This window comes from Cupressus sempervirens, chromosome 3, assembly GCF_028749045.1.
Source record: "Cupressus sempervirens isolate cs-2001-9-10 chromosome 3, ASM2874904v1, whole genome shotgun sequence".
NCBI classification, from domain to species: domain Eukaryota; kingdom Viridiplantae; phylum Streptophyta; class Pinopsida; order Cupressales; family Cupressaceae; genus Cupressus; species Cupressus sempervirens.
The window spans coordinates 228,300,232-228,327,927 of NC_143120.1; the positions used below are offsets into that span (position 1 = coordinate 228,300,232).

General features: G+C 34.2%; 1 protein-coding gene and 2 pseudogenes across 1 annotated transcript in view; 2 read left to right on the forward strand and 1 right to left on the reverse strand.

The window, feature by feature from the left end:
* The first annotated feature begins 4,873 nt into the window (after positions 1–4,873).
* LOC149565671 (putative CCR4-associated factor 1 homolog 7 pseudogene) lies at positions 4,874–5,670 on the forward strand (annotated as a pseudogene).
* Positions 5,671–19,687: 14,017 nt separating this feature from the next.
* Positions 19,688–20,473, forward strand: LOC149565672 (putative CCR4-associated factor 1 homolog 7 pseudogene; annotated as a pseudogene).
* A 4,325-nt stretch (positions 20,474–24,798) lies between these two features.
* Positions 24,799–27,696, reverse strand: part of LOC149565673 (Guanylate-binding family protein) — a 43,817-nt gene continuing 40,919 nt past the window's right edge. The window contains exons 10-14 of the mRNA XM_089819164.1: positions 27,474–27,596; positions 27,165–27,250; positions 26,423–27,035; positions 26,174–26,251; positions 24,799–26,080 (exon numbers count right to left, since the gene is read on the reverse strand). Coding sequence (XP_089675290.1) covers positions 25,031–26,080; positions 26,174–26,251; positions 26,423–27,035; positions 27,165–27,250; positions 27,474–27,596 — 1,950 coding nt within the window. The 3' untranslated portion in view covers positions 24,799–25,030. The remainder of the gene's footprint in view (positions 26,081–26,173; positions 26,252–26,422; positions 27,036–27,164; positions 27,251–27,473; positions 27,597–27,696) is intronic.

The window sequence follows — 27,696 nt, forward strand, 5'->3', positions numbered from 1 at the left end:
CTTGTGATATCTTCGCCTCGGTGTCCCCCATAAGACCACCTTACTCCAATACTGGCCATGTATGATCTTAACTCCCCTAGTCTCTTGACCACCCTTGATCATCCTTGATCTTCATAACACCACTCTTGGAATGCACAAAACTACTGCAGGTCCCCTTGTTCAACTCTATTGACTACCCAAGCCCAGCACTGTACCACTACATCAAGAACCACTATGACTTCCTTGCTAAACACCGCATCCACACTGACTAACTTAGACTCTTGAGTCCTCCCTGGATCACTACGCATACTTCTAAAGTATACTCAACATGACCATAGCACCTCAGAACATTCTAGAGTCCTCCAACCCAATCCTTCATGTTACCTTAACATGGCTTTGTCTCCATGACACTCCTCTTGTTGATCTCCCTGGTTCCCCATGAACCCTGAAGCCCAACCCTTGTCCCCCACAAAATTGTTGTCTGCCTAAGCCAAACTTTGAATCCAAACACTGAGCCCTAACTACCTTGGCACCAAGTCTATGTTTGCATGCCCTCATTGGTGAACACTTTGTCCTCATGCATCTAATGCACTCGAACCAACCCCTTCATGCATCCACAAATCTTACCCAATCCACAAATCCCTTTGTAACAAAAGACCTACTTGAGTTCCACATCCTAGCTCCATGATCCATCCAATCCCTTAGACGTTGTACTCCATTTCCAACTCGGCTATGCCACCATAGCTACACCTCTGAATCACTTCACTCATCTGCTTCACATGTTTCAATCATGCACCACAAGCCATTGCTTCTAGCCATACATCATGACTCGTCTCCTTGAGTCATGTCCAACAACTACCTTTTTGGATACTTGATACAGATCTACCTCATGACTCAGCTCTCCATGAGCACTATCCTGGAACACTACATCTTGATCACCATACTGGACCACCACGGCCTTTGAAATCCCATCCCAATGTAAACCCACTAAACAAAGTATCCTGGATGTGCACCTAGTGCCACACCCCTCTGATACCACTCTGCATAGATATCTAGCTCTACAACATGTCCCCCACACAAATAACCATAAGCCCCCAATGCTCCTACTCAAACAAACCCCTTTGGCTCCTCCCATAGGACTAGGTACTCCACTTCCCCAACTTTTAGACTTCAAACAACCACAAGGTAGTCATCCAACATTGGCTCAGCTACTCCGCTTCACTAAGTTAGGGACCCTTGTCTTGTCACCAAACCTCACCATGTTATGATATGGTGGAGCTACTCTTCTTCACTCCTAATGATTATGTGTCGCATATATCTCATCTGAAGGCTAGAGGGAAGGACTACTCTTCTTCATCCCTCTTGAGGGAGGTCAACTATCCAAGCCACCCTTGATGCACACCGGCACTTACCCTCTCCGATTACACCTCAGCTTGGCTCCATGCCCTGCCTATGCCACAACTATGCTAGAGGAAACATCTTGTAGCATAGCCCTAGGATTGCACCCCAGCTCGGTTCCACACCGTACCTACACCACAACTATTTTGGAGGGAACATCTCGCAACACAGCCCCAAAGGATACACCTTGGATCATGTCCATGACAAGATCCTACACCACAACCATGTCTGCCCAGCACATGACAGAGCCCCATCTTGCTCCTCATCTCGGCTCATGCCTCGCCCACACCACACCTGTGTGCACCTAGCTTTGTTGCACAGGCCCATTGCCTTTAAGTTTCATCTTGTGAATCAACAGCCCCTTACATCCTCCCCCACTCTAAAATAGGCGACGTCCTCGATGCTAGCAACCACTACCACAACCTATCGAATGAATCTACAGATGTCCTTGTATTCCAAACACTGACTATCATCATCACCATTAAACCTCTAGTGCACACCTTCTATTATCACAACATACTTGGTGTTGTCAACATCCTCGATACTGACCCTCTTGCATGAATCCACTCCATGTCTCACTTCAACTGAACCAACCATCCCCAGTGACACCTTTGAAACTCCACACTATTGCTTCATCTCTACTCAGCCACCTTTTTGTTATCCATTAATAACCCAGATTCTATCTTCCACCTTCAACTACCCAAGACTCCATTCTTGACATCCACCGAAAGACAAGCTTGTCACCACCCTGATGGAGAAGCCCAAACTGCCTTCCAAATTTCACATGTTCAACTTTTAGCGTCACTGACTTCCTGTTGTGCCACTCTAACTGTCTACTAAAGAACCTTTTGGTTTGTCCTACACCCAACTCATCTACAATACTGCAACTCAAATTGACCACCAACACTCATCTACCGATTTACCTCCAGAACATTGTGTTGCACCTAGTACTTACACTAACCTTCCTTAAATCATGTTGTTGACACCATCCTACACCAAACTACACTTGGCAGCTCCCTAAATCCACTTTCCCAAGTCATCACGTTCAACTTTGGTATTAACTAGGCCTTCTGCTGCACCATTCTGCTCGACTATTGACCAACCTTGGGCATGCCCTACATCCACTCATCCTCAACACATCACCCTAGAATACACCCAACTTCTATCCACCAATACACTTCCAGAAACTTTGTGACTCCCTAGTACTTGCTTCCTATCCTAAAATCTAACCCAAACCACTTCAAGCCACAACTCTACACCTCTCTGCACTCATTCAGAAGTCCAATCCTTTTTCACCTTGGATGATGCACTTCACATCAACCTACACCTCACGATTCTGCATTGCCCAACTCAGTAGATTCATGAAACCACTACCTAGACTGCTACCTTAGCCTCCAAGCCCACCTATCACACCATCAACACTTACTCCTCAGATCTCCACGCTGAAAATCCTACACCTCACCATTGAAAATGTCTCCAAATGTTTAACACAATTGGACTCACCTTGTGCAAGCCCACACTTCACCGCTCCCAGCAGTTACTTCATTCTCCTCAAACCCACCTTTGATAAGTTCTACACCACTCTGATCCACGTAGCCCAAATGTTGCACCTTGGACATACACCAAAGAGACCCTGTCACCAACTTTGAAATCCACACTACTCCTCCCTAAGTCTACATAGTGCTTCATTCTTTCTGCAACCTTGACCAAGTTATGCCTAGCAAGATCAACTTGGTCATGCCACTCCTACAACCTTTTCCTTACATCGACACTCTCCCAACTGCATAATTCAAAGCATCACTTTGGACTTCAAATGGCCTTGTGAAATCAGGCAATGTCAGCATAGGCGAAGATGTGAGTTTTTCCTTTAGTTTCTCAAATGTTGCCTGAGACTTATCCGACCACTTCCACTTTCTGTCCTTCTTCAAGAGATCTGTCAAAGGGACCGCAGGCTTGGAATACCCCTCAACAAACTTCCTGTAGTAGTTTGCCAAACCTAGAAACTGCCTCACTTCATGAACATTGTTCAAAGGCTCCCAATCCCTGATTGCTTGCAGTTTCTCTAGATCTGGACAAATCAGACCTTTACCAACTATGTGGCCCAAGAAGTGCACCTCTTCTTGAGCAAAGGAACACTTTTCCTTCTTCACAAATAGTTTGTGCTCCCTGAGCAACTTAAATACCTCTTCCAAATGTTGCTTATGTTCCTCCATATTCCTGTTGTAGACTAAGATGTCATCCAAAGACACCACCACAGACTTATTGAGTAGAGGACAAAACACATCGTTCATACAAAATAGATAGGACTTAAAATTAATTAGAAATTAATTTTAAACAGTACTATTCTTATAGGTTAAATTTATACCAAGAGGAATTAAGGGCTCTTTTGGTTGCTGGAATAGGAATAGAAAATTTGGAATACATTTTCTATTTTCTGGTTCGTCAATTGGAATACAAAATAGGAATACATACTCCCATTTTGCCTCTAAAATGAGCTTATACCCATTCTAAAAAATAGTTGTTATTGGAATAGTCATTCCTATTCCCAGTATGCATTCCTATTCTCCATTCCTATGCCTATAACCAAACGGTAATAGAAATAAAAAGTGCTCGCGCCTTAATCTTAAGGATTAAAAAATAAAAATGATTATAATAAATTTTTTTTTTTTTTTTTTTTTTTTTTTTTTTGTTGCAAGAGTCACAAATCAATGCTATATTATTAATTTTGAAAATTGGTTCAAGGACACATTAGACATAATATAGCTATCTCCCATTCAAATATATTATATTTATGTTTTTTTTTTATGAACCCTACAAATTATCATACTAGTGCCTTGATGCAAACAAACCTAATATAAAGATCATTTAAAGAGCCCTTATTTGATCTCACTCAAGCAATGGCAACTAAATTCAATAGATTCAAAGCCTTCATCTATCATTATATTAGAAAATTTATTAAATTAATAATTTCATTAATAAATCATATAAAAATAATAATTTTTATTTCATAATGTTCAAGTGAAACTATACTATATAAAAAGCACATAGCATCAAATTTAAAAAATTTAAATTGTTGTACAACTAAAACTAAAAATAGACTATAATTTTAATAATAACAAGGAACTAAAATACACCAAATATAATAAATCTTTAATATTAAATTTAAACAATTTATCTCCTAAATATAATACTATAGCTTTAAAATTTTAAAAACTTAGGCACGACCAAAACTAAAAATAAACCAAACGATCTATCTTAAAATAGAATAAAAAGTAACCATTCTTATTTGAAGCTTAAAATTTAAAAGCCGGGCGTCTTAAAATAGAAAATAAAAAGATAGTGAAAAACAGGACGGAATTAGTATATATATTTCACATTCATTCCCAAATTTTCAAAGTTCAACATTTGTGGAATGAATGTATCCTGGAGATTCTGTTAAATAATTCGGCAATTAATTATTGAAACGAGTTGGATCCACCGGACTAGACTTCTGAGTTACTTGTGAAGATGACAATGGCGGCAAAAGGGAATGTTTTTGTAGGGGAAGTGTGGGCTCACAATGTGGAGAAAGAAATAGAATTGATGAGGGCGGTTGTAAAAGAATTTCCGTATGTGGCGATGGATACAGAATTTCCTGGAACGGACGTGGTGAAGGTGTATGGGAATTTCAGCAGCAGGAGAGAGTACGAGTACATGACTATGATGGGCAATGTAAATGTGCTTTCTCTCATCCAACTCGGCCTCACCTTTGTAGACGAGAATGGCAATCTGGCAGATTGTGGACCGTGGCAATTCAATTTCAAAGAATTTGATCCAGACCATAACCTTCATGCCCCTGACTCCATTGAGCTTCTCACAAAGAGTGGAATTGATTTCAAGAAAAACAACGAGATGGGTATTGATGCCACGAGATTTGCAGAGCTTCTTTGGTCTTCTGGCATTCTTTGCAATCCTAAAGTTCACTGGATCTCATTTCATGGATGTTATGATTTTGGGTATCTAATCAAGCTTCTTAATTGGTGGCCATTGCCCCTCACTGCAGACCACTTTTTTGGGCTTGTGAGATTCTACTTTCCCAATGTTTATGATGTCAAGCATTTGATTAAGTACTGTAATGGCTTGTATGGAGGGCTTAACAAAGTTGCTGAGCTCCTCAAAGTGGATAGAGTTGGGACTTCCCATCAAGCTGGCTCTGACAGTTTGCTTACTTGTTGTGTTTTTATGAAATTGACAGAGATGTATCCTCCGAGATATATTAATAGGTTTGCAAATGTAGTGTATGGATTGGGGTAGTGCAACAGGTCTATGCAAAGCTTATTGAAGTTGAGTTCCCCGGATTCCTTCTCTTCTAAACATTGTAATTGCAAAGCTTATTAAATATGGGTTTTTCCAAATTTAGTGTGATATTTGACTAAGATTATAGTGAATTAAGTACTATTAAGTTGGTATGATTTTGGAAGAAAATTTTATGATTAAATATATTTTAGTTGAAGTTTTTAAAAAATATGCCTTTTATTTCTTACTAGTATTTAGAGTAGATCATTCATATTCAGAAGAAAAGAGTTCTTTGGAATCTTTCTATATGAAATATTAGTTAACATATATCAATATAAATATAATTTGTTGTACTAAAAAAAATCTCTTAAATAACTAGGTAGGGAGTTTTATGTCAAATGATTCATAAGACATAAAATATGTGGAAGGTATTGCAAATGGTGTTTAAACTAATTGGACCAAATTTTGGGAAAATTTTCATTATTAAGTGTGTCTAGGTTGAAGAAGCAATGGGATTAGTAACCTTCCAAATGGGAGGCTTTATCATTGTGACCATCACATACATACAATGAATGTTAATCACAACACAACATCCATGCTCCTAAGATAGGTGGATTCTTGTGAATCATTATTTTTAGAATATGGATGAGAAATAATGACTCAAAATTAACCAAAAGAATCTTGATTACATTTTTTCCCATATGTCCACATATTTTTTTATATCTCATAGTTTCCACTAGCATGTCTAGATCAATCCTATAACTCAAAATATCAATAAGATACGTTTATTTATATTTGAGTCTTGTAATCATGAGAAACTAAATAAATTCAACTCACCTAAATAGAATTAGGTAAGTGTATCTTAGGAGAGCTTAAATTAGAAACCCAACTACTCATTCTTAATATTATGCACAATAAAAACTATTGATTATTTAAACAATCATGTCTCTAGTAAAGTTGCATCACAATAATCCCTACATTCACCCAATGCAAAACAATGAAGGTCGCCTAACAATAAGTCACTATTCTATATTATTCTTTGATTGCCACCTAGTGTGAAATATTAATCATACAATTATATAATGTTCTTGTAAAATAAAAATTTCCTTTTGAACTAATTACTTAAAACGATTTCAACTATTTAATATGCCTAAAACAATCTAGTCTAAAGAGTAGAGACATATGTTAAAGCTCTAGATGTTTGTGTGTAATTGACTTATTATGATGTTCAACTACTATGAATATGTTAAGAGAAGAGATTTATGCTATAACAAATTGATGTGCAGCTCAGATTCAAAGGCATAGCTGGTTTGAAACAAGAACAGGCTATACGCAACACTTGATAGCATTCTTTGAGGCCATTGAGGTATTAAAACCCAAAAATAGGGCAAAGTCATCCCTCTAATTAGAGAGGAACATCTAAAAATGTATTAGAAATAATGTGTATGAAATATATGGAAAAATATTACCAATTACACCTAGATAAGTCAATTTAAGAAGTCACATGATAATGTCAATTCTACCATGTCTAAACAAAAATCTAATAAATTAAATAAAAATATAAATTTATCTATATAGATTTTGGTACAACTTAAATAAAAAAATTGAATCATAAAGATAATCAAAATTCAAAGAATAAAAACATCATTGTTTAATATAATTTAGTTTTTTATGCTAATGTGAAATAAATATTATGCATTCTAACATTTCTATTAAAGAGTTGGGCCTTTCTCTTGAAATGAAACAAGCAATTCCAAATGTAATAGATAAAGCAAATCCAAGTAAAGCTCATTACCTGAATAAAATTAGAAAGTATAAATCTCTATTATTTTAGTATTCTGATAGAAATATATAAATATAAAGAATGTAATCTAATTAATTAAATCTGTTGCTTGTCTTAAATTAAGAAGCTTGAAGTACATATAGGGTGCACAGTATATTATATGAAATAATATTTATTTTTTAATTTGTAATCTTATAGCTCAAATATTATTATGCATTTTAAGATTTGTATATTAATATTTTATAATATAAAGCTTTTAAAATTTTGTCCTAGATCTAATATAAGACAATTTTAAAAATTTGACATTCAACTTAGGTCAAATTATGAGCTAAAACATATAAGTTCATTGACTCATTATCTATCAAGAAAATGAAGATAGGACAACCAATTATCAGAAAATACAACATCAAAGGATGCTTGAAGATTTTCCAAAAACATGAACTTTGGTTTTATTCATGTTGTGATTGCATTATTCTATTAAATGAACATACACAATGCATAGTTTCGAAAGAATGACACACAACATTGCATCACTAACACATCAAAAACTTATCTTCAATTTAACCAAAATTATTGAGGCATCTGGTTCAAACAAAGCATGATTCTACCAAAATGTAAACTCAAAAATGACACTCGGCTTAAGACCTTAAGATGCCACCCTACTCTCTTATTCCTAAATGATAAATCTCCACCTATTTACATTCATTTGTTCAAATAGACTAATTTTGATTGTATTGCCCCCGTTTGACAGTTGTTTGTTTTCTAACGGCAATTTTTGGAAACACTTTCTATTACCTCTATGTAAATGAGATTATTTGTGGATTGTAAATTCAAAACATTTATCCTTTTTTGGTTGCACTCCGCTATGAGACTCCTGGAGACTGCTAAGGTAATCTGGAATCTATCAGCATCAATTTCTTCCTTTTTAAATTTGTTGTTCTGGTAATTGAGTGGGTTTCTTACATGTTCGAACTGAGATATATTTTAATGGGGAGTAGGTCTGAAGCACTGTATTCTAGTTTCCTCTGCTTACAGGGGATGAAAACCACACCTTGGGTTCCATTACTAGCAATGTACTTAGATCGGCAAATAAAGGTCTACAATGGCCCTCATCTTTACTTTTCTGAGAGCTGGAGAAACTCCCCTGAAACATCGGCATAAAAGCCAACCTGCAGCCTCCTTGACGTTTTGAATCAAGAAAATGATCGGCATACAAATAAAATGGAAGTCTGAGGTCATCTTCTAATTTTATGCAGTCTTCCTAACAATTGACTGAATGAAGGAATTTTAATGCGTACACTTCACTGATTGTTTCCTTGGTTGATCAAGCCATCAGTTAACAGGAAAACTCAGTTCACCAAAAAAAGGAACAACTACAGAGTTTTATAGCTGTACCAGAGGCTATGTATAAATAAAGTGGCAGGACTTAGGGCATATGAACCACAATGTGTTAACCTCAAACACGTGCAGACAGACATTCGTGATGTTAAAAATTGTCGAAGAAAGCAAAAGATACAAATTGAAGATGTGTAAAATGGCAAATAGAAATTGATGGAAACATGAATGCCTGCGATTGGTTCAATTGTCTTGGTTCTCTTCTACAACATTGTTGTTAGGTCCTCTCTTTCAAATAGTAAAGAGCCTTCGGCGTAATAAATAAACTTTAAAAAAGCAGTAGAATTACATAAGACTGCACTAAACAGTGTTAATTGTCGGAAAGCTGAAGAAATTGGCAAAGATATTTTGTTGAAAGTGGACGCATATCAGTGCTGGTAGATTCATTTGCAATAAGTAGAAAATGCAGGCAGTATTTTAAGCAAAACAAAGGTTCAAGGATTGAAAGCACGATTTTAAAATCCATTCACACCAATGTGAGAAATCCTTCATGAGATCTAACTTGTTACACATACTTCATGTATTCTTTTCTTGAGTCCATAAAAGCTCTCATTTGAAAAGGCACGGAAAGTGCTACCAATTGTAATCAAGTCTAGAATTACATTAAGGGTTCGTTTGGTTATTGGCATAGGAATTGAAAATTACATTAGAAAAATGGAATGAGAATGGAAATGGGGAATAAGAATAGAAAAGGGCAATTCTAATTCTGTTTGGTTCACTTGAAATTCTGTTAATTCATTGTTTGGTTGTGCAAAAATGGAATAGGAATAAGATTAAATTTTGTATTTTTAAAAATATTTCTATTAATTTTTTTTGTTTTAGTTTATTGTTATTTGGTTAAATTTTCAATAATGGTAAAAAGGTTAATTTATTTTCTTTCTTTTTTATTCATTGAAGTTAATGAGAAATATAATTTATTTCATTATTTTAAATAAATATATATTATAATAAAAATGTTATTAAAAAAAAAGGTTCTAAAAAAAGGTTCTAAAAAAAAAAAATTTATAAAATTTATAAAAAAAATTTAAAATCGGATTGAGAATGAGAATGGCCTATTCCAATAACATATATTTTTTGGCATAGACATGCTCATTTTAGGGGCAAAATTGGAATATGTCTTCCTATTCTCAATTATGATTGAGCATGCCAAACAACGAATATAAAACATATTCTAATTTTCTCTTCCTATTCTAGTCCTATTCCAACAATTCTAGTCCTATTCCAACAATTAAATGACTCTTATACTTTGTGAAATTATGTGCACATTTCCATCAATGACACTTGCTTTATCCCATGATATATATTCCTAGTTTTGAGATTAGACTAATTTCTATAGTTTATAATGAATTCAAATAACAGGAATGTGTCCAAACCCATGAGTTTCAAATAAAAAATAATGAATGTGCTCCAAGGAAGAGTTTTGAGCTCTTATTTTACCTTGAGGTGTCAGATATTTAATGCGACTAGTCAGTTGCCCCTAGAGTCAAATGCCCACCTACCCTCCTGACAACATTTAACTCGATAGGTGAGTTTGAATTTGAAATGAGAGGGAAAACAATTTTCTAGAAGACAAAAAGGAATGAATCTGATTCAATCAATAACTTAGAGAGACTAGAGAGTAAGAGAGGGGTGCAGAGACATGAAGAAGATCAGCAGATCAAAGCAGAGGAAGAATATTCAAAATAGAGATCAGAGGACAGAAGGAAGGTTCGCTTTCAGTATTTGCAGTAGTACAAGTTGAATCTCTCTGTTGTTTTGTAAGTTTATTTGGTTTATCCTATGAAGTAGTGATTGTTCTAGGCGTTATTTGTATGCAGCCATTACTATTGTAAGTTTAAGTTTGAAGTTTTATTAATTTGAAGTTTTAGTGTTTTTCTAGTTGAATTCGAATGCTCTCAGATTTTTTAATAGTTTAATCTAGTTAAGTAGAAAGCAAGCAAGCAAGCATACAAATCTTTGTTGTCTCCTCTCTATTCTTCATTGCATGGTATTTTGTATTTGAGAAGTTCATATTTGGAAGTTTCATTATTATCCTCTCTGTGTTTTAATGGTGGAAATGTTCAGACAAGAAGTCTATTAATAGAGCACTCAGTTTGTGTAAGACGTTTTTTTTTTTTTTTCCATCGAGTCCACCAAGTTTCTATCTACAATCTTTACCGAGCTCACTCAATCCCTTTTGTTGACCGAGCTCACTCGACATCCTTTGTGCCGAGCTCCACCTTGCTACAGTGACTAAGCTCACTCAACATACTCTAAGTCGAGTTGCCCTTTGCTGCCCACTAGGCTCCTTCGTGTGCTAAATTAACTCGGCACCTTGTCTCTACCACTCAACACCCTCTTGTGCCAAGCAAAACTATCACTTGACACCTTTGGTTGCTAAGCAAATTTTTAAGTTTGTGATTTATTTTTCACATGAGGATAGTCACACAAAATTTACAAATGTAACTACAAGATTAAAGAGATTATCTCCCTAAAATAGGAGTTCCAAATTTGTAGCTATAAGCGCATTAGGAAGTGAAGTAAATAACAATTTTTTATTTTGAGCCTCTAGAAAGTGTTCAAACACGTACTAATCTGATATTCACTAAAATAATAACTACAATTATCTACTTCACATTTAACTAGATAAATGAATTGTTAAGTTCATTTTGAACAAGAAATAAGAAAAGAAGAGCACAAGGATATAGAGTTTGTATCTAAAATGATTGGAGGACTAGATCTAGAAGTAAGTGCAAAAAATTTAGGTGTCCAGGTGTTTTAGTAATGGTGATGGTACTATAGTAGATATAACTCAGGTAAAACTAACAATTAATGTTAGTAACCAATGCAGTTTTCCTGAGCAAGTTTTGGTAGGCATAAATTGTCTATCCAACAACTAGAACACGCCATTTGAAAAGGGGAAAAATGTTTGTGAAAGAAAAAGATACAGTTTAAACATGGTTAATTGAAAATTTGTATTTTTTTCTCCAGATTTTTCATTTTGACTAAAACTTAATAATTGCAATTTTTTTGGTGTGTTTTAATTGCAAAAACTGTGAATTTTCCCACATTTTTATTTCAACAAAAAATAACAATTGCAACTTTTTTTGGTTTTTATTTATTTATTAGATTTCAGCCATTTTAAAACAATTTAAGTAAATTCTATTTATAAAGCTAGTATGACCAACTATTATAATAGAAATACAATGTTAATATAATGTGTAAAAAAGGCAATGGGGTGAGGAGTGGATGGATGGAAAAGATTTATATCTAAAAATGAATATTTGAAAGCATGTAAAGGGTCAGTTCTTATAGAAAAACATTCTTATAGAAAAAACATATCTCAAGTGGGAAAATAAAATGAACACTAAAGTGAGACATTTATGTAAAAAAGTTAAAGATAAAATTCCTTCACAAATGAGGTAATGTTTTGGTGAAATTTTGTGCTCTTGGATGTTCTGGATTTGAGAAAGGTCAAAATGAAGTAATGTTTATTGGTGATGAACATTGAAATGGGTGAAAAACATGCAAGGAAAGTGCAAAGTGTGTAATCCAATTGTACACCTCACAACCTAAAAGTTTGTACCTAATAAACAATTATTGTGCGAAGTGTGTAATCTAGTTGTACACCTCACAAGCTAGAAGTTTGCACCTAATAAACAATTATTGTGCAAAGTGTGTAATCCAATTGTACACTCACAACCTAGAAGTTTGTACCTAATAAACAATTATTTTAAAACTAAATTTCCTCATGATACACAATTCACTCGTAACTTAACTTTTCATCTTCCCAACTCCCAAGTGCATTTATAATTGCATTATGTGTAAATTAAAATTAAATGGTTTATAGTTGTGATTAATTACCCACGAATGGATTTTAAGACAAATAATTAGCCGATAGGCTTCTCCATTGAGGTTACTCATAACCAAAAATTGTCTCACACTACAAAATAAGGTACCAAAAAATGGTTTTTGGCAGCAAATAAATGGTTTCCAATTAGATTTTCCCTCTTTAACATTAACTTCTGACTTCTCCTATTTACTCTTATAATGGAAGAAATCTTATCTTTAGATAGGTCGATACGATGAGATTGTGTCCATTAACAACCCGTCTTTAAACATATGATTTGGATAGATTTAGTAGATTTTTATGTAGTTGTCAGGCATTAAAATCTATCCATTATTTTCTGCTAGAAGGTGCCATAAGTATAATTCTATAACTCCCTACTATGAACTAGTTTGTAATCTGTACATTTATACACGAAATTTGGAAAATTCAAAGGAAACTCGAGACTTTAGAATGCCACAAGGCCATTTAACACCATAACTCTGAAGAACTTGTGAAAGCCCTCCTAGTGCGCAAGTCCCTTCTATTCACATATCTCTATATAATCTTTTAACTTTTCAATCTTTCCTTAAATTTCTATGGAAGATGTCAAGTTCTGAGAACTTTGGAATATTTTGTTTTTCCACCTCACAATTTGTAAATCCAAACCTAACAGGTTTTACGCTTTCCTTTTATTTTATCTTGTTTGCTATTTACGTTTCATCTGGTAGGGGGTGATGACAAGAAGTCATGAGGTATTTTGATAAGAGACATTTTTGGCCTTCATCTCAACGAAACAGAGGAGTCTTTGCACTATACAGGTTCACCACAATATGGAGATATGAACCTTTGAAATAGAGAAGTGTAAAGTCAAAAATTGTGATGGTTGTTGAGCAAGAACTTTGCACTATTATTTCACCATGTCTGATTTTCTAGAGCCGTGCTATCTTCCACCTCATGGCATTGAGAAAATTTTTGGTCAAAATAATTTTTCCATGGAGAAAGCGTCTGGGTGGTATCAAATTAAAAACGAGATCTCAAATTTCTTATGCATAGCTTGTTTGATCCATGTCCCTTCATCCAATAACAGATCCAAGAAGTGCGAGTGAGACAAGAGAAGAGAGGTGGTGTCAAGGTCAAGAGATTGCTAAGTAGATGGATGGATCTCACTACAAGAGCTAGGAGGGGAGACCATTGTTGGTCAAGAAGATTATGCAGCAGTGCTACACACGATGGGGGTAGAGAAAGGGCCCGAGTACACGGCTCTACATTTATAGAGCAAGGCAAAGTACTTCTTGTGTCTACCAAATGAATCAAAGTCGTGAGATCCTTTGGAAGATATAGATGTTGTGCTTCTACAATCAAACTCATCTTCCTCTGTAATTTCCTCTATTTAATTAGAATTTGTGGAGCCTTCCAGAAATGCAAGTGAATCACTCGTTGATTGCCTATATGGGCACCCTTCTTTGTTGGTGTTTCAGAAGGCATGTCCAACAGATCATCTATCCACGATGATTGGCATTGTGATAGATAGGCTGTTGAGGGTGTGCACTAATGTTTCAAGGTATGCCTCTGGAAAGATAAATTATGTCATCCCATGTACATATTATTGTTATCTTGATCATTGGAACCCATAAATGGTTGGGTTTTAGGGAGCAACTGAGGCAACTTTGAGGAAGCAAATCCCCAATTTGTAGGAGAATTGCCGTTGGTTCCCTACTGTGCCATTTATAATGGTAGGGTGACACAAAGAATATTGTTGTTCTCAGAGTCCAGTATAAGTAAATCGCCATCTGGAGAAACTTGTATGGAATAGGATTTGATTCCATGCTTGCTCCCATCAAATTTTGTTTCCATTGAGTACCCACCCTCAAACTGTGGAACAGGCCTACCTGAATAATATGCCACTTTATTTGTCATCATACACATAATTGCAATACAAGCGAATAAATTGGTACCGAATTGCTAATATCAATACCAAAAAAAAGTTTTGCCCAATGTAAATCATATCTTTGAACTGAAGCAATAAATAACTAATAAAAATCATAGAATTGTGAACAATTGAACATGCATGGAATTTCATACTTATTAGTGAGAAAATTACCAGTTTTGGTGTTGCTTGGAAAGGCCCATATCCACCTAAGTAGAGTAGCGATAGCATCTGAAAGAAAGCCTACAAAACCATCCATTTCAGGAAAGAAATTCATATCCAAGTAAGTAGAACATCAATCATTTTGAATGACAACTCAGGGGATGATAGATGCTAAAAGGCATAGAAACAAATTGCCAACTGTATTTGCATGCATGCAAATTGTAGAGAATTAGACGCCTGACAAAAGACTACAATAAATTTAGTATTATTTTTTTAATCACTAAAATGCGTCTTCACATATTATAATATATTATTCATACCATTCCTTTCTTGTTTGACTTCACGGTGAAATATTTTCCCTCCATAGCATGTATAGATCATTTGAGGATGGCAGTGAAGTTTGAAAAAACACCTATCATAGACATCTTGATTTTGGCTCATTAAGAAGAAATCCAAATTCTGCATTAACAGTGTCATATGTAGCTGCTTAGATTTAGTGTTTGGAACATTTTTTAAAATTATAAATGTAGCTAAATTATATATCATCAAATATTATATTGAAAGGTGTTGTCCTTGGGTTTTAAAATATAGTGACAATATTATTGTAAATTTCAAATCCACATTCTTCTAAGAATCACTTGGTTCAAGGAGCATTACCTTCCAAAGATGTAACAAAACTAATCTACGAGGCTTAGCCATGGACATGCAATATGCTATGATGGGCGTTTGCTAACATTTGCCGACATGAATGGGTTTAGCGATTAAGGAAAGATAGTTGTAAAGAAAAGTGCAAAGGAGTGGAACAGTGTGTAGAGAAAAAAGTTGTTATGTTCACGCCTTACATCATGATGATTCATGCTAGCTGGCCAAAGAGGCCTACATTGGAATGAGCAAGTAGTCTCCTCTACCAGCTGTATCTGCAGAGATGTACCTGAAGCCTGCAAAACTGTTGTCTGAAAATAGTAAACCGTGTTCTAAAAACCATTTTTCAGCGGAGGTTTCTCATCGTCACATCCTCCTTACAAACTTGAATGATTTTCTCTTACAACAAGCATCCATGAGAATAGAAACCAGAGACAGTTTTTGAAAGCCCTCGTAGTTATTTACTTTCTCAAAGCAAGGAAAATCTAATATATAGTCGTGTTTTACTTTCTCAAAATAAGGAAAATGTAATTTATAGTTGTGTTGATGCTTAAAATTACTGGACAAGCCTCTAAAACCATCCCCATTTTGAATTTTTTTTAAACATTAAAATTCCCAGCTCTTGGCAAGCACAAAGAAAAGGGAGATATTATTACTCACTTGGCCATAAAGTTGCAATGGTTGTGGTGAATGACCTGCCATATTACCTTGTCGTGTTGCATAGCAATTGAACACCTTATAAAGATCATTACACTATTTTTAGGTTTAGAAATATATTTTTTTGGTTTTTCCTTTTCAACATATTTATTACTGTTAAGTTTTCTTTAGGTGTTTCTTGTAAGGTTGGAATTTTATGTCATATATTTTTAAATTTTGAAGTCATTAGTTTCTATACAAATTTTAACTTTATATTTTTTTGACTACTTCTATTTTCAAATAGATTACTTGAAACAAAATTTTGCCTCTTTTTTCCTTTGTTTATTTCTTTCAATATTTTTTGACTTAATAAGTAATCCATTACTCCATTCTATAGGTTGACTATTGTTGAGAATAAAGGTATACAAATTTTTATTTGAAATTCTCCAATGGGAAGTTAAAATTTCAAAATTTTCACCTATTTAATCTATGTTATTTTTCTTATCAATTAATCAATTTTTCTTCTCTTATAGGTTGTACCATGAAGAGGATTAAAATAAAAATTATATCTACATATACAACTATCTTTTAATCTTTCAGTCCATCTCAAACCAATAGTCCACTTAAGTTGTATATTTAAATACAATTTTTAGTAATAGATTTTATTCCTCCTTAAAAATTACTATTGTGTACATGACTCACTTATACAATTAAACATATTTGTATAATTTCAATTTTATATACTTCCTTATATTATTTATCTTTAATTGTTCTTTGAAATTTGTGAAGTGAGACATCCTTAATTTCAAAGTTTAGAAATTTTTCATATTGTATATTTTTCTTTGTGGATTCAAATGTTCCTTAACCTCTAATATGTTTCAAGTTACATGTGTTTGCAACTTACTTTTTTAAATCATATCACCCAACTATGTGTACACTTTTTTACCGTAATTTCCAATATGTCATGTTACCTTTTAAGTGTTTCTTGAATTACACTAATTCTAACTTTTACACCATCCAATTGTCTCTACTTCATTTTAACAATTATCACCATTTTCCTTTTACGTATGTGTTTTGCTCACATCCACAAATAGGACTCAAACTATATTTTTCAGTAATTATAAATTTCAAACCAAATCTTTAGAATAGCATGCATTCATGCATTTAAACTTATCTTTCATTAAAAAACACTCATGCAAATTATTTATAACATATGGATAAAACTAACTACCATTTAATACTATCAATGTTCCTATTCGTTCTCTTTTTCATATTTAACATTTTTTTTGGTTTTCTAGGTCATGGCTAATCCTCCCCAACCTCACCACATAATAGACATCGAGCAAGCAGTACATCAGAGCTCAATACTACACAACCATCTACGGGATCTAATGGCTCTATCAATTGGAATGGGTATCCCCAAACTGAAATACAAAGTCTTGCAAATTGTGCTTCTTTAAATTGTGCTCAACTATATGCACAAATGAAAGTGACAAGCATACATACATGTGATGCTCAAGAATATGAGATCATTAGAGTTGAGGAAGTTTTTCAAGAAATCAATACAAAACAACTCAACTATTATAGTTATTGCAATTATCTAAGGGAGATTCATGTTGATGAGTATTACAGACAAGGGAGTGCACCCATTATTCGTTGTGCATTTCAAAATTATCTTAATCGTCCATAGTATAGTACACTTCACTTGTGTTGTCCTCTATTGATGTTTATATAATTTCTTCTTGGCAAAAACTATATATAAGAAAATTACATACAAAATTAACATATGTCAGAGGAGTTAACAAACTTATATGAGAGCATTAAAATATGTATCATATATCAATCTTATTGATATAGCAATGCTTCATTGTATAGAAATTAAGATTTGAATAGTGCACCTATGATGATTTGGCATCTACAAATATATGCATACCTAGAAATGAAGCACCTAGAATCTGACATAGAATACCTGATGTAGAAACTTGATTCTTTTCCATGGTTTGGTCACCGTAGAATTTCAAAATTTTATGGTTCCATCAAGACTTTGTCACACATATACCTCTCCTTGTTTGATAGAATTGTGATCCAATGAAAAATTTTGTAAGATGCAAAAAAACTCATACAATATTATTATACAGAAAGAAGAAGCACGTGTGCACTCAATCTCACATCAAGACCATATCTTTGAAGCTACTTCTATAGAAAATGGTAATGTATGCCATTCTACAAATTTCCATTTTTCATTTCCTCATATCTTTGTGCAGCTTCCTAAGTAATTCACTACTCTTTTTGTACAGGTTGACATTTGTTGGATTCAAAGAATTCAGGTATCTCAGGTTTCTTTTGATTGCTTCTAGAATTTTGCTACTTCTACATTTAATAAAATTACCTCATATGTACTTCTTCTGAAGAATTAATTTTATTTTTCTCTTACATATAGGTCTTTCCTGCCTTGCCACAAATAGAACTCTTATTACTTTTCTATTTACAGTTTCAAAAAATTCAAAAAATGTGCAATTCAAATCAACTCTTGAATTGGGATGTCATATATACATTATTGAACCTCTAGAGAGGTTAGTCAAATGTATATGCCTCTTTTATATATATATATATATATAATTTGTCTTTTCTAAAAAAACTATTGACGTACCCCTTACACCTCTTTCTGGAGCAAGTGCTAGTTATATCACCTTATGATGCTCTTCTTGGATGATACCTTAGATAGTATGTGGATTGTCAAGGTTTGGTTTACTTGTTCAATCATAAGGTAGAAACTAGACAACATATAATTGAACAAGGTGGAAGAAAACTTAGGCAAGATTTTTTATTTTGTTCATGCATATCCCATAAAAACTTCTAGCTAAACCAGATTACTTTGAATATTAAAGGGATATATATTCAATGCCTAGAAAATGCTTCATAAGCAATATGCATTATGCATTCAATAAATATGACAACTACTAACGTCTCTTGTAAAAGGTGATGTAAAATATCTAAGAGTCCAAGGGGTTAGCTTTTGGGGAAATAAGTTGTTGAAGGCTAACAATAGAAGCGGAAGCTGTGAGAATAGGATCATTTGCATGTTAAAGGATTTTTGAATGTCCCCCCTTTCCAAGTATGACTACCTTGGAAAAACTAGCCCCTTCCAATCACACCATTTGAATGATGGCTAGAGACATGCATCCAGAATATAGCTTCTATAATCTCTAATGCCCCATCTAACCTCTCACCTTTGCTAGTTGAAAGATTAGGACAACAGTTCCCTAAAATGAAACATTCTAACTAAAAATAAATAAAAAATTAAACACTATGAGTCTATGTTTCTTTGAATCAAATAATATATTAAATAAGCTACATTTATGTTGCAGTCAGCCTGTAGAAATCAGTGGACTGTTAAATTTTAAATTTTTTGTGAACGACATTGATTTTCCCTTAAGAATCGTGTGCTTATGACCCCAAAACATGTTGTTCCCATTGAAATGGATGACTGTCATCATATTTTTGGTAACTAAGCTTGCAGGCTGCGATAGTTTTTAAAGGAAAACTTCAATACAACGTGTCACACTTACAGGAGGGAATTAGTATATATATTTCGCATTCATTCCCAAATTTTTGAAGTTCAACATTTGTGGAATGAAACGAGTTGGATCCATCGGATTAGACTTCTGAGTTACTTGTGAAGATGACAATGGCGGCAAAAGGGAATGTTTTTATAAGGGAAGTGTGGGCTCACAATGTGGAGAAAGAAATAGAATTGATGAGGGCGGTTGTAAAAGAATTTCCGTATGTGGCGATGGATACAGAATTTCCTGGAACGGACGTGGTGAAGGTGTATGGGAATTTCAGCAGCAGGAAAGAGTACGAGTACATGACTATGATGGGCAATGTAAATGTGCTTTCTCTCATCCAACTCGGTCTCACCTTTGCTAACGAGAAAGGTAATTTGGCAGATTGTGGAACGTGGCAATTCAATTTCAAAGAATTTGATCCAGACCATAACCTTCATGCCCCTGACTCCATTGAGCTTCGCACAAAGAGTGGAATTGATTTCAAGAAAAACAACGAGATGGGTATTGATGCCACGAGATTTGCAGAGCTTCTTTGGTCTTCTGGCATTCTTTGCAATCCTAAAGTTCACTGGATCTCATTTCATGGATGTTATGATTTTGGATATCTAATCAAGCTTGTTAATTGGTGGCCATTGTCCCTCAGTGCGGACCACTTTTTTGGGCTTGTGAGATTCTACTTTCCCAATGTTTATGATGTGAAGCATTTGATTAAGTACTGTGATGGCTTGTACGGAGGGCTTAACAAAGTTGCTGAGCTCCTCAAAGTGGATAGAGTTGGGACTTCCCATCAAGCTGGATCAGTCAGTTTGCTTATTTGTCGTGTTTTTATGAAATTGACAGAGGTGTATCCTCCGAGATATATTAATAGGTTCGCAAATGTAGTGTATGGATTGGAATAGTGCAACAGGTCTATGCAAAGCTTATTGAAGTTGAGTTCCCCAGATTCCTTCTCTCTCTTCTGAACATTGTAATTGCAAAGCTTATTAGATATGGGTTTTTCCAAATTTAGTGTGATAGTTGACTAAGATTATAGTGAATTAAGTATTATCAAGTTGGTTTGATTTTGGAAGAAATTTTATGATTAAATATATTTTAGTTGAAGTTTTTAAAAAATATGTCTTTTATTTCTTACTAGTATTTAGAGTAGATCATTCATATTCAGAAGAAAAGAGTTCTTTGGAATCTTTCTATATGAAATAATAGTCAACATTAATCAATACAAATATAATTTGTTGTACTAAAAAAAAACTCTCTTAAATAACTAGGTAGGGAGTTCTATATCAAATGATTCATAAGACATAAAATATGTGGAAGGTATTGCAAATGGTGTTTAAACTAATTGGACCAAATTTTGGGAAAATTTTCATTATTGTGTCTAGGTTGAGGAAGCAATGGAATTATTAACCTTCCAAACGGGAGGCTTTATCATTGTGACCATCACATACATACAATGAATGTTAATCACAACACAACATCCATGCTCCTAAGACAGGGGGATTCCTGTGAATCATTATTTTTAGAATATAGATGATAAATAATGACTCAAAATTAGCCAAAAGAATCTTGATTACATCTTTTCTCATATGTCCACATATTTTTTGATATCTCATAGTTTCCACTGGCATGTCTAGATCAATCCTATGATAACTCAGAATATCAATAAGATAAAACGTTACATTGTCAACACTAATGTTTATTTATATTTGAGTCTTGTAATCTTGAGAAACTAAATAAATTCAACTCACCTAAATAGAATTAGGTAAGTGTATCTAAGGAGAGCTTAAATTAGAAACCCAACTACTCATTCTTAATATTATGCACAATAAAAACTATTGATTATTTAAACCATCATGTCTCTAGTAAAGTTGCATCACAATAATCCCTACATTCACCCAATGCAAAACAATGAAGGCTGCCTAACAATAAGTCACTATATTATTCTCTCATTGTCACCTAGTGTGAAATATTGTAAAATAAAAAAAAATCTTTTCAACTAATCACTTAAAATGATTTCAACTATTTAATATGCCTAAAAAAATCTCGTCTAAAGAGGAGCTCTAGATGTTTGTGTGTAATTGACTTATTACGATGTCCAACTACTATGAATATGCTAAGAGAAGAGATTTATGCTATAACAGATTGATGTGCAGCTCAGATTCAAAGCCATAGCTGGTTCGAAACAAGAACAGGTTATACACTAACACTTGATAGCATTCTTTGAGGCCACTGAGGTATTAAAACCCAAAAATAGGGCATAGTCATCCCTCTAATTAGAGAGGAACATCTAAAAATGTATTGGAAATTATGTGTATAAAATATATGGAAAAATTTTACCAATCACACCTAGATAAGTCAATTTATGAAGTCACGAGATAATGTCAATTCTACCATGTCTAAACAAAAATCTAATAAATTAAATAAATATATAAATTTATCTATATAGATTCTGATACAACTTAAATATAAAAAAATTGAATCATAAAGATAATCAAAATTCAAAGAATAAAAACATCATTGTTTGATATAATTTAGTTTTTTATGCTGATATAATTTAGTTTTTTATGCTAATGTGAAATAAATATTATGCATTCTAACCTTTCTATTAAAGAGCTAGGCATTTCTCTTAAAATGAAACAAGCAAATCTAAATGTAATAGATAAAGCAAATCCAAGTAAAGCTCATTTCCGGAATAAAAATTAGAAAGTACATATCTCTATTATTTTAGTATTCAGATAGAAATACATCAATATAAAGAATGTATTGTAATTAATTAAATATGTTGCTTGTCTTAAATTAAGAAGCTTGAAGTACATATAGGGTGCACAGTATATTACATGAATTAATATTTTTTGAAAATTTTATAATCTTATATCTCCTATATTATTATGCATTTTAAGAATTGTATATTAATATTTTATAATATAAAGCTTTTAAAATTTTGTCCTAGATCTAATATAAGACAATTTTAAAAAAATTGACATTCAACTTAGGTCTAAAAATTATGAGCTAAAACATATAAGTTCATTGACTCATTATCTATCAAGAAAATGAAGAAAATATGACAACCAATTATTACAAAATGCAACATCAATGGATGCTTGAAGATTTTCCAAAAACACAAACTTTGGTTTTATTCATGTTTTGATTGCATTGTTCTATTAAATGAACATACACAATGCATAGTTTCGAAAGAAGAATGACACACCGCATCGCATCACTAACATATCAAAAACTTATCTTCAATTTAACCAAAATTATTGAGGCATCTGGTTCAAAAAAAGCATGATTCTACCAAAATGTAAACTGAAAAATGACCCTCGGCTTAAGACCTTAAGATGCCACCCTACTCTCTTATTCCTAAATGATAAACCTCCACCTATTTACATTCATTTGTTCAAATAGACTAATTTTGATTGTATTGCCCCCGTTTGACAGTTGTTTGTTTTCTAACGGCAATTTTTGGATATGTAAATGAGATTATTTGTGGCTTGTAAATTCAAAACATTTATCCTTTTTTGATTGCACTCCGCTGCGAGACTCCTGGAGACCACTAAGGTAATCTGGAATCTATCAGCATCAATTTCTTCCTTTTTAAATTTGCGGTTCTGGTAGGACTGCTGAGTGGGTTTCTTACATGTTTGAACTGAGATATATTTTAATGGGGAGTAGGTCTGAAGCACTGTATTCTAGTTTCCTCTGCTTACAGGGGATGAAAACCACACCTTGGGTTCCACTACTAGCAATGTACTTAGATCGGCAAATAAAGGCCTACAATGGCCCTCATCTTTACTTTTCTGAGAGCTGGAGAAACTCCCCTGAAACATCGGCATAAAAGCCAACCTGCAGCCTCCTTGACGTTTTGAATCAGGAAAATGATCGGCATACAAATAAAATTAAAGTCTGAGGTCATCTTCTAATTTTATGCAGTCTTCCTAACAATTGACTGAATGAAGGAATTTTAATGCGTACACTTCACTGATTGTTTCCTTGGTTGATCAAGCCATCAGTTAACAGGAAAACTCATTTCACCCAAAAAAGGAACAACTACAGAGTTTTACAGCTGTACCAGAGGCTGTGTATAAATAAAGTGGCAGGACTTAGGGCATACGAACCACAATGCGTTAACCTCAGACACGTGCAGACAGGCATTCATGATGTTAACCTCAGAGACGTGCAGACAGACATTCGTGATGTTTAAAAACTGTCGAAGAAAGCAAAAGATACAAATTGATGATGTGTAAAATGGCAAATATAAATTGATGGAAACATGAATGCCTGTGATTGGTTCAACTGTCTTGGTTTTCTTCTACAACATTGTTCGCCTTAAGTGAAAAATTAAAATGTTAGGTCCTCTCTTTCAAATAATAAAGAGAACTTTGGCGTAATAAATAAATTTTAAAAAAGCAGTAGAATTCCATAAGACTGCACTAAACAGTGTCAATGCTCGGAAAGCTGAAGAAATTGGCAGAGATATTTTGTTAAAAGTGGACACATATCCAGAAAATGAAATGGGATATTTTCAGTGCTGGTAGATTCATTTGCAATAAGTAGAAAACGCAGGTAGTATTTTAAGCAAAACAAAGGTTCAAGGATTGCAGCACAAGTTTAAAATCCTTCACCCCAATGTGAAAAAGACAATTTTAGTGGATATCAAATAAGTATATCTGGTTTTAGTATAGTTTCGCGGAGGATAAAGTGAACTTTCTGGCAATGATTTGTTCAATTTAAGCAGAGTTGATGTTGATCTTTCTTTCAAAGTAATTAGGGAATGCAGTTGCTCTCTGATAGGCCTACAGCTGCCCAGTGTTCGGGGCAAATTTACGAATACAGTTATGATGTTACAGGCATCATCAAGTGTAAACAAATTCATTGGCTTTAATTAATTAGGAGTTGTAGGAATAATCATCTCAAGCGATATATTCCCATTAAGGCTCTGCATTAAACATCACCTCCAACCGTTTCAGTCTCCAAAAATCTGCACTGTGCATGTTAGAAATTTGCTCATCATCTTCAAATAAAAATGCATTCGGCGTAATAACAAAAACTTTACTTTGGTCTCTAGCCTCTACTGGTCTTCAAATTCTTGAACTAAATTACCTTAGTGTAAATATTGAATCCAAAGAAACTACTAACAAAATTATAACCATTAGTTGCAATCATTTATGAAAATTTAAACAACTTTTCTTCTTTCCACTCAATCCAAATAGAACAAAGTCTGCCCAAATTATGATGCAACATTACAACTTCTTGATTATTAATTCACCAAATACACATACAATGCTCCCTATAATAACCAACAACGTCAGACATGAGAATGTGAATCTTGACATGAAAGTATATCCCAACAAACTGTAGCCACTGTTTTTTTTTGGGCTTGGAATTGTTACATAAACGAAAAAAATCACATAGTACATGAGTATGGAAATAGATGAAATAATAAAAGTAAACTCAAAGCCCTAGCTCTTCAAAACATGTTTCTCATACAATGCTAGTATCTCCTTTTTGTTTGGTGTTCTTAGTTGTAAGAGTTCAGCCCCAAACCCACTCTTTGTAAGCTCTTGTTTAAGCTTCTGAACAGTAAATCTAAGATAGTCCTGAGGCTCTCTCTGATCACTTGAATTGTTATCATCTCCTGGCCTGATGACTGAGTCTCCCTCAGGTGCCATTGCAACGGGACTGAATCCATTTTCATTGCTTGCATTCTTCCTTTTTCTCTCTCTCATAGTTCCCACTTCAATGTCCATATCTTGGACTGAGTCCACGCCAGCATAGTCTTCAGATCTCATTCTTTTACTGCGTGCAGACGTAGTCTTTAGCTTATTATCTAGAGCTGTTTCATTCAAACGAACTGAAGTCAATTCTTGTTGGAGTGCATCCAATTTTCCTTGAGTATTTTGAAGCTGTAAAGAGAGTGCCTCGGCTCTAGCATTAGCCTCTGCTCTAGCTGCCCTTTCACTACCCAAAAGGCTTTCAAGGACTTGCACTGTGCTTGCTCTTTGCTCATTTGTTGATTGAAGGAGTTCCTCCATCTCCCGTTCCCGTTCATCAACTCTAGCTTCTAATGTTGCAACTTTGGATAATGCATCCTGTTCAGTTATTTTGATCCTTCCGACTTCCTGCACCAAATCAGCCTTCTCCCTCTCTAAAGTTTCTATGTGCCTTTCCGACCTTTCAATTATAGTCAATCTTTCCATGGCCAACTTCTGAATTTCTGATTTCACCTGCTGTGCTAGGGCAGCCTCATCACGAGCTTTTTCTGCCACCTCTACAGCTCTCTTGGCCTCCTTCTCTGCAGCCTTGCATCTTTCATCTGCTTCCTCGAACCTTTTAAAATCAGTTGCAAACCTTTGCTGTAAATGTGATTTCTCTTGTTCTAGTATCTTGGCTTCCTTCTCAAATGACAAAGCTGTTTGTTTTGCATCCTCTAGTTTGTCTTGTAATTCCTTAATTTCAGCCTTCAAAATACCAAGTTCCGATTCTTGAGACTTCAATTTACTCTCTTGAGCCTGCAGAAATGGCAGCATAAAATCAACAGCCAATAATATATTAAAAACACAAATGAAACAGGAAAACTGGACTGGCAACAAAATTAAATATACCTTCAATTGTAGGTTATATCCTGCTAGGCGATGCTCGGCATTCTCAAGCCTTGCCAAAGAATCTTTTACTTCATTCTCCTAAAAAACACAAAAAAGGAAAAATTACCATATATAGTTCAAAAATAATAATTTTGTGAAATGAGTGTTCCATTTACATTAAAACACTAAGAAATCATATTATATAATGTATTGGCCTTTATCATATATTGCATTACTAATAGCTTTTCTAATGGTATTAATATGCCTTACCTTCTGTGCTATAGTGGCAGCAAATTCTGTCCTCAAAGAATCCTCTCTCTGCTGTGCTTGCTTGCTAGAACGTTGTTGTTGTGCTGTAGCTTTCTCCAATGATGTTTGAGCTTCCTTAACAGCAAGTTCATGTTTCCGTTTCCACTCAGATGCCTCTTCCCTTGCCGATTCAACTTGTTCACGAGCAGCACTAAGCCTTGCTTCTGCAGAACTATACCTACTTTTTAAAGAGGCAATTTCTGAAACAATCTGCTCTTCTTCAATTTTTTGCTTTGATATTATTTGTTCATACTTCTTTTTCCACTCAGAGCCTTCTTTCCTAGCAGATTCCAGAACTTCAGACACATTTGTGTATCTCTCTTCTAATGAGCTATACCTGCTCTGAATATTAGCTATTCTAGTTGCATATTCATCTGAAATCTTTTTTTTGTCTGAAATAGCATCCTCATATCTTTTTAAGTAATCATTTCCATGCTTCTGGCTAACCTCCAGCTGCTTTCCAATCAATGCTAATTTATCTTCAAGTGAACGGCATTTCAACTGGAGCCCAGATCTTTCAGTTGAATTCTGATCACTGAGTCTTTTAGTTAGGTCAAATAGAGGCCCTTCTAAACTGGAAAATCATGAAGAAATTACATTTTCATCAGATCATTAAATATTAAATAAAATGAAATTTTTCAGGTTTCTAAATGGAAACATTATTAGAACAAGGGCAGAATTTACTGAGGAACTAGGTTCTCACCTTTGCTCTAAGAAGTTAGCAAGTTTCCACCACTTTTGTGGACCAGAAGCTGATGATTCATACTCTGACACAAGGTCATTTAGAACCTGAAAACAGACCATGGAAATATTTTCTGTCATTAAGCAAGCAAATATAATGGTTGGCACATTCATAATCACGTAGTTACATGAAGAAATTGATAAGAGTCAAGGTGGGTACAATTACAGAATAAATTTTAAAGCTGTCTGATAACATGATCATTGTACAATTTACATGAGCTTGAATAAATAACATTAATGCAAACAATAGTTTAACAAAAGATAAGACTACCTTTAGAACTTGATCAAGCTTTGCATCACGGGCATAGCAAGCAGCACGTAGTTTTTTGTCCATCAATTGAATAATACTTGTGCATTTCAGTTCAGAATCCCTGAATGCATTCCGCTTAAAATCCTACAAAAATACTCAATATTTCAGTAGTAACTCAATGTAACTCTAAATATCTGCATCTGCCACATTCAAATCAACCAAGTTAAAGAGATGTATGGGATAG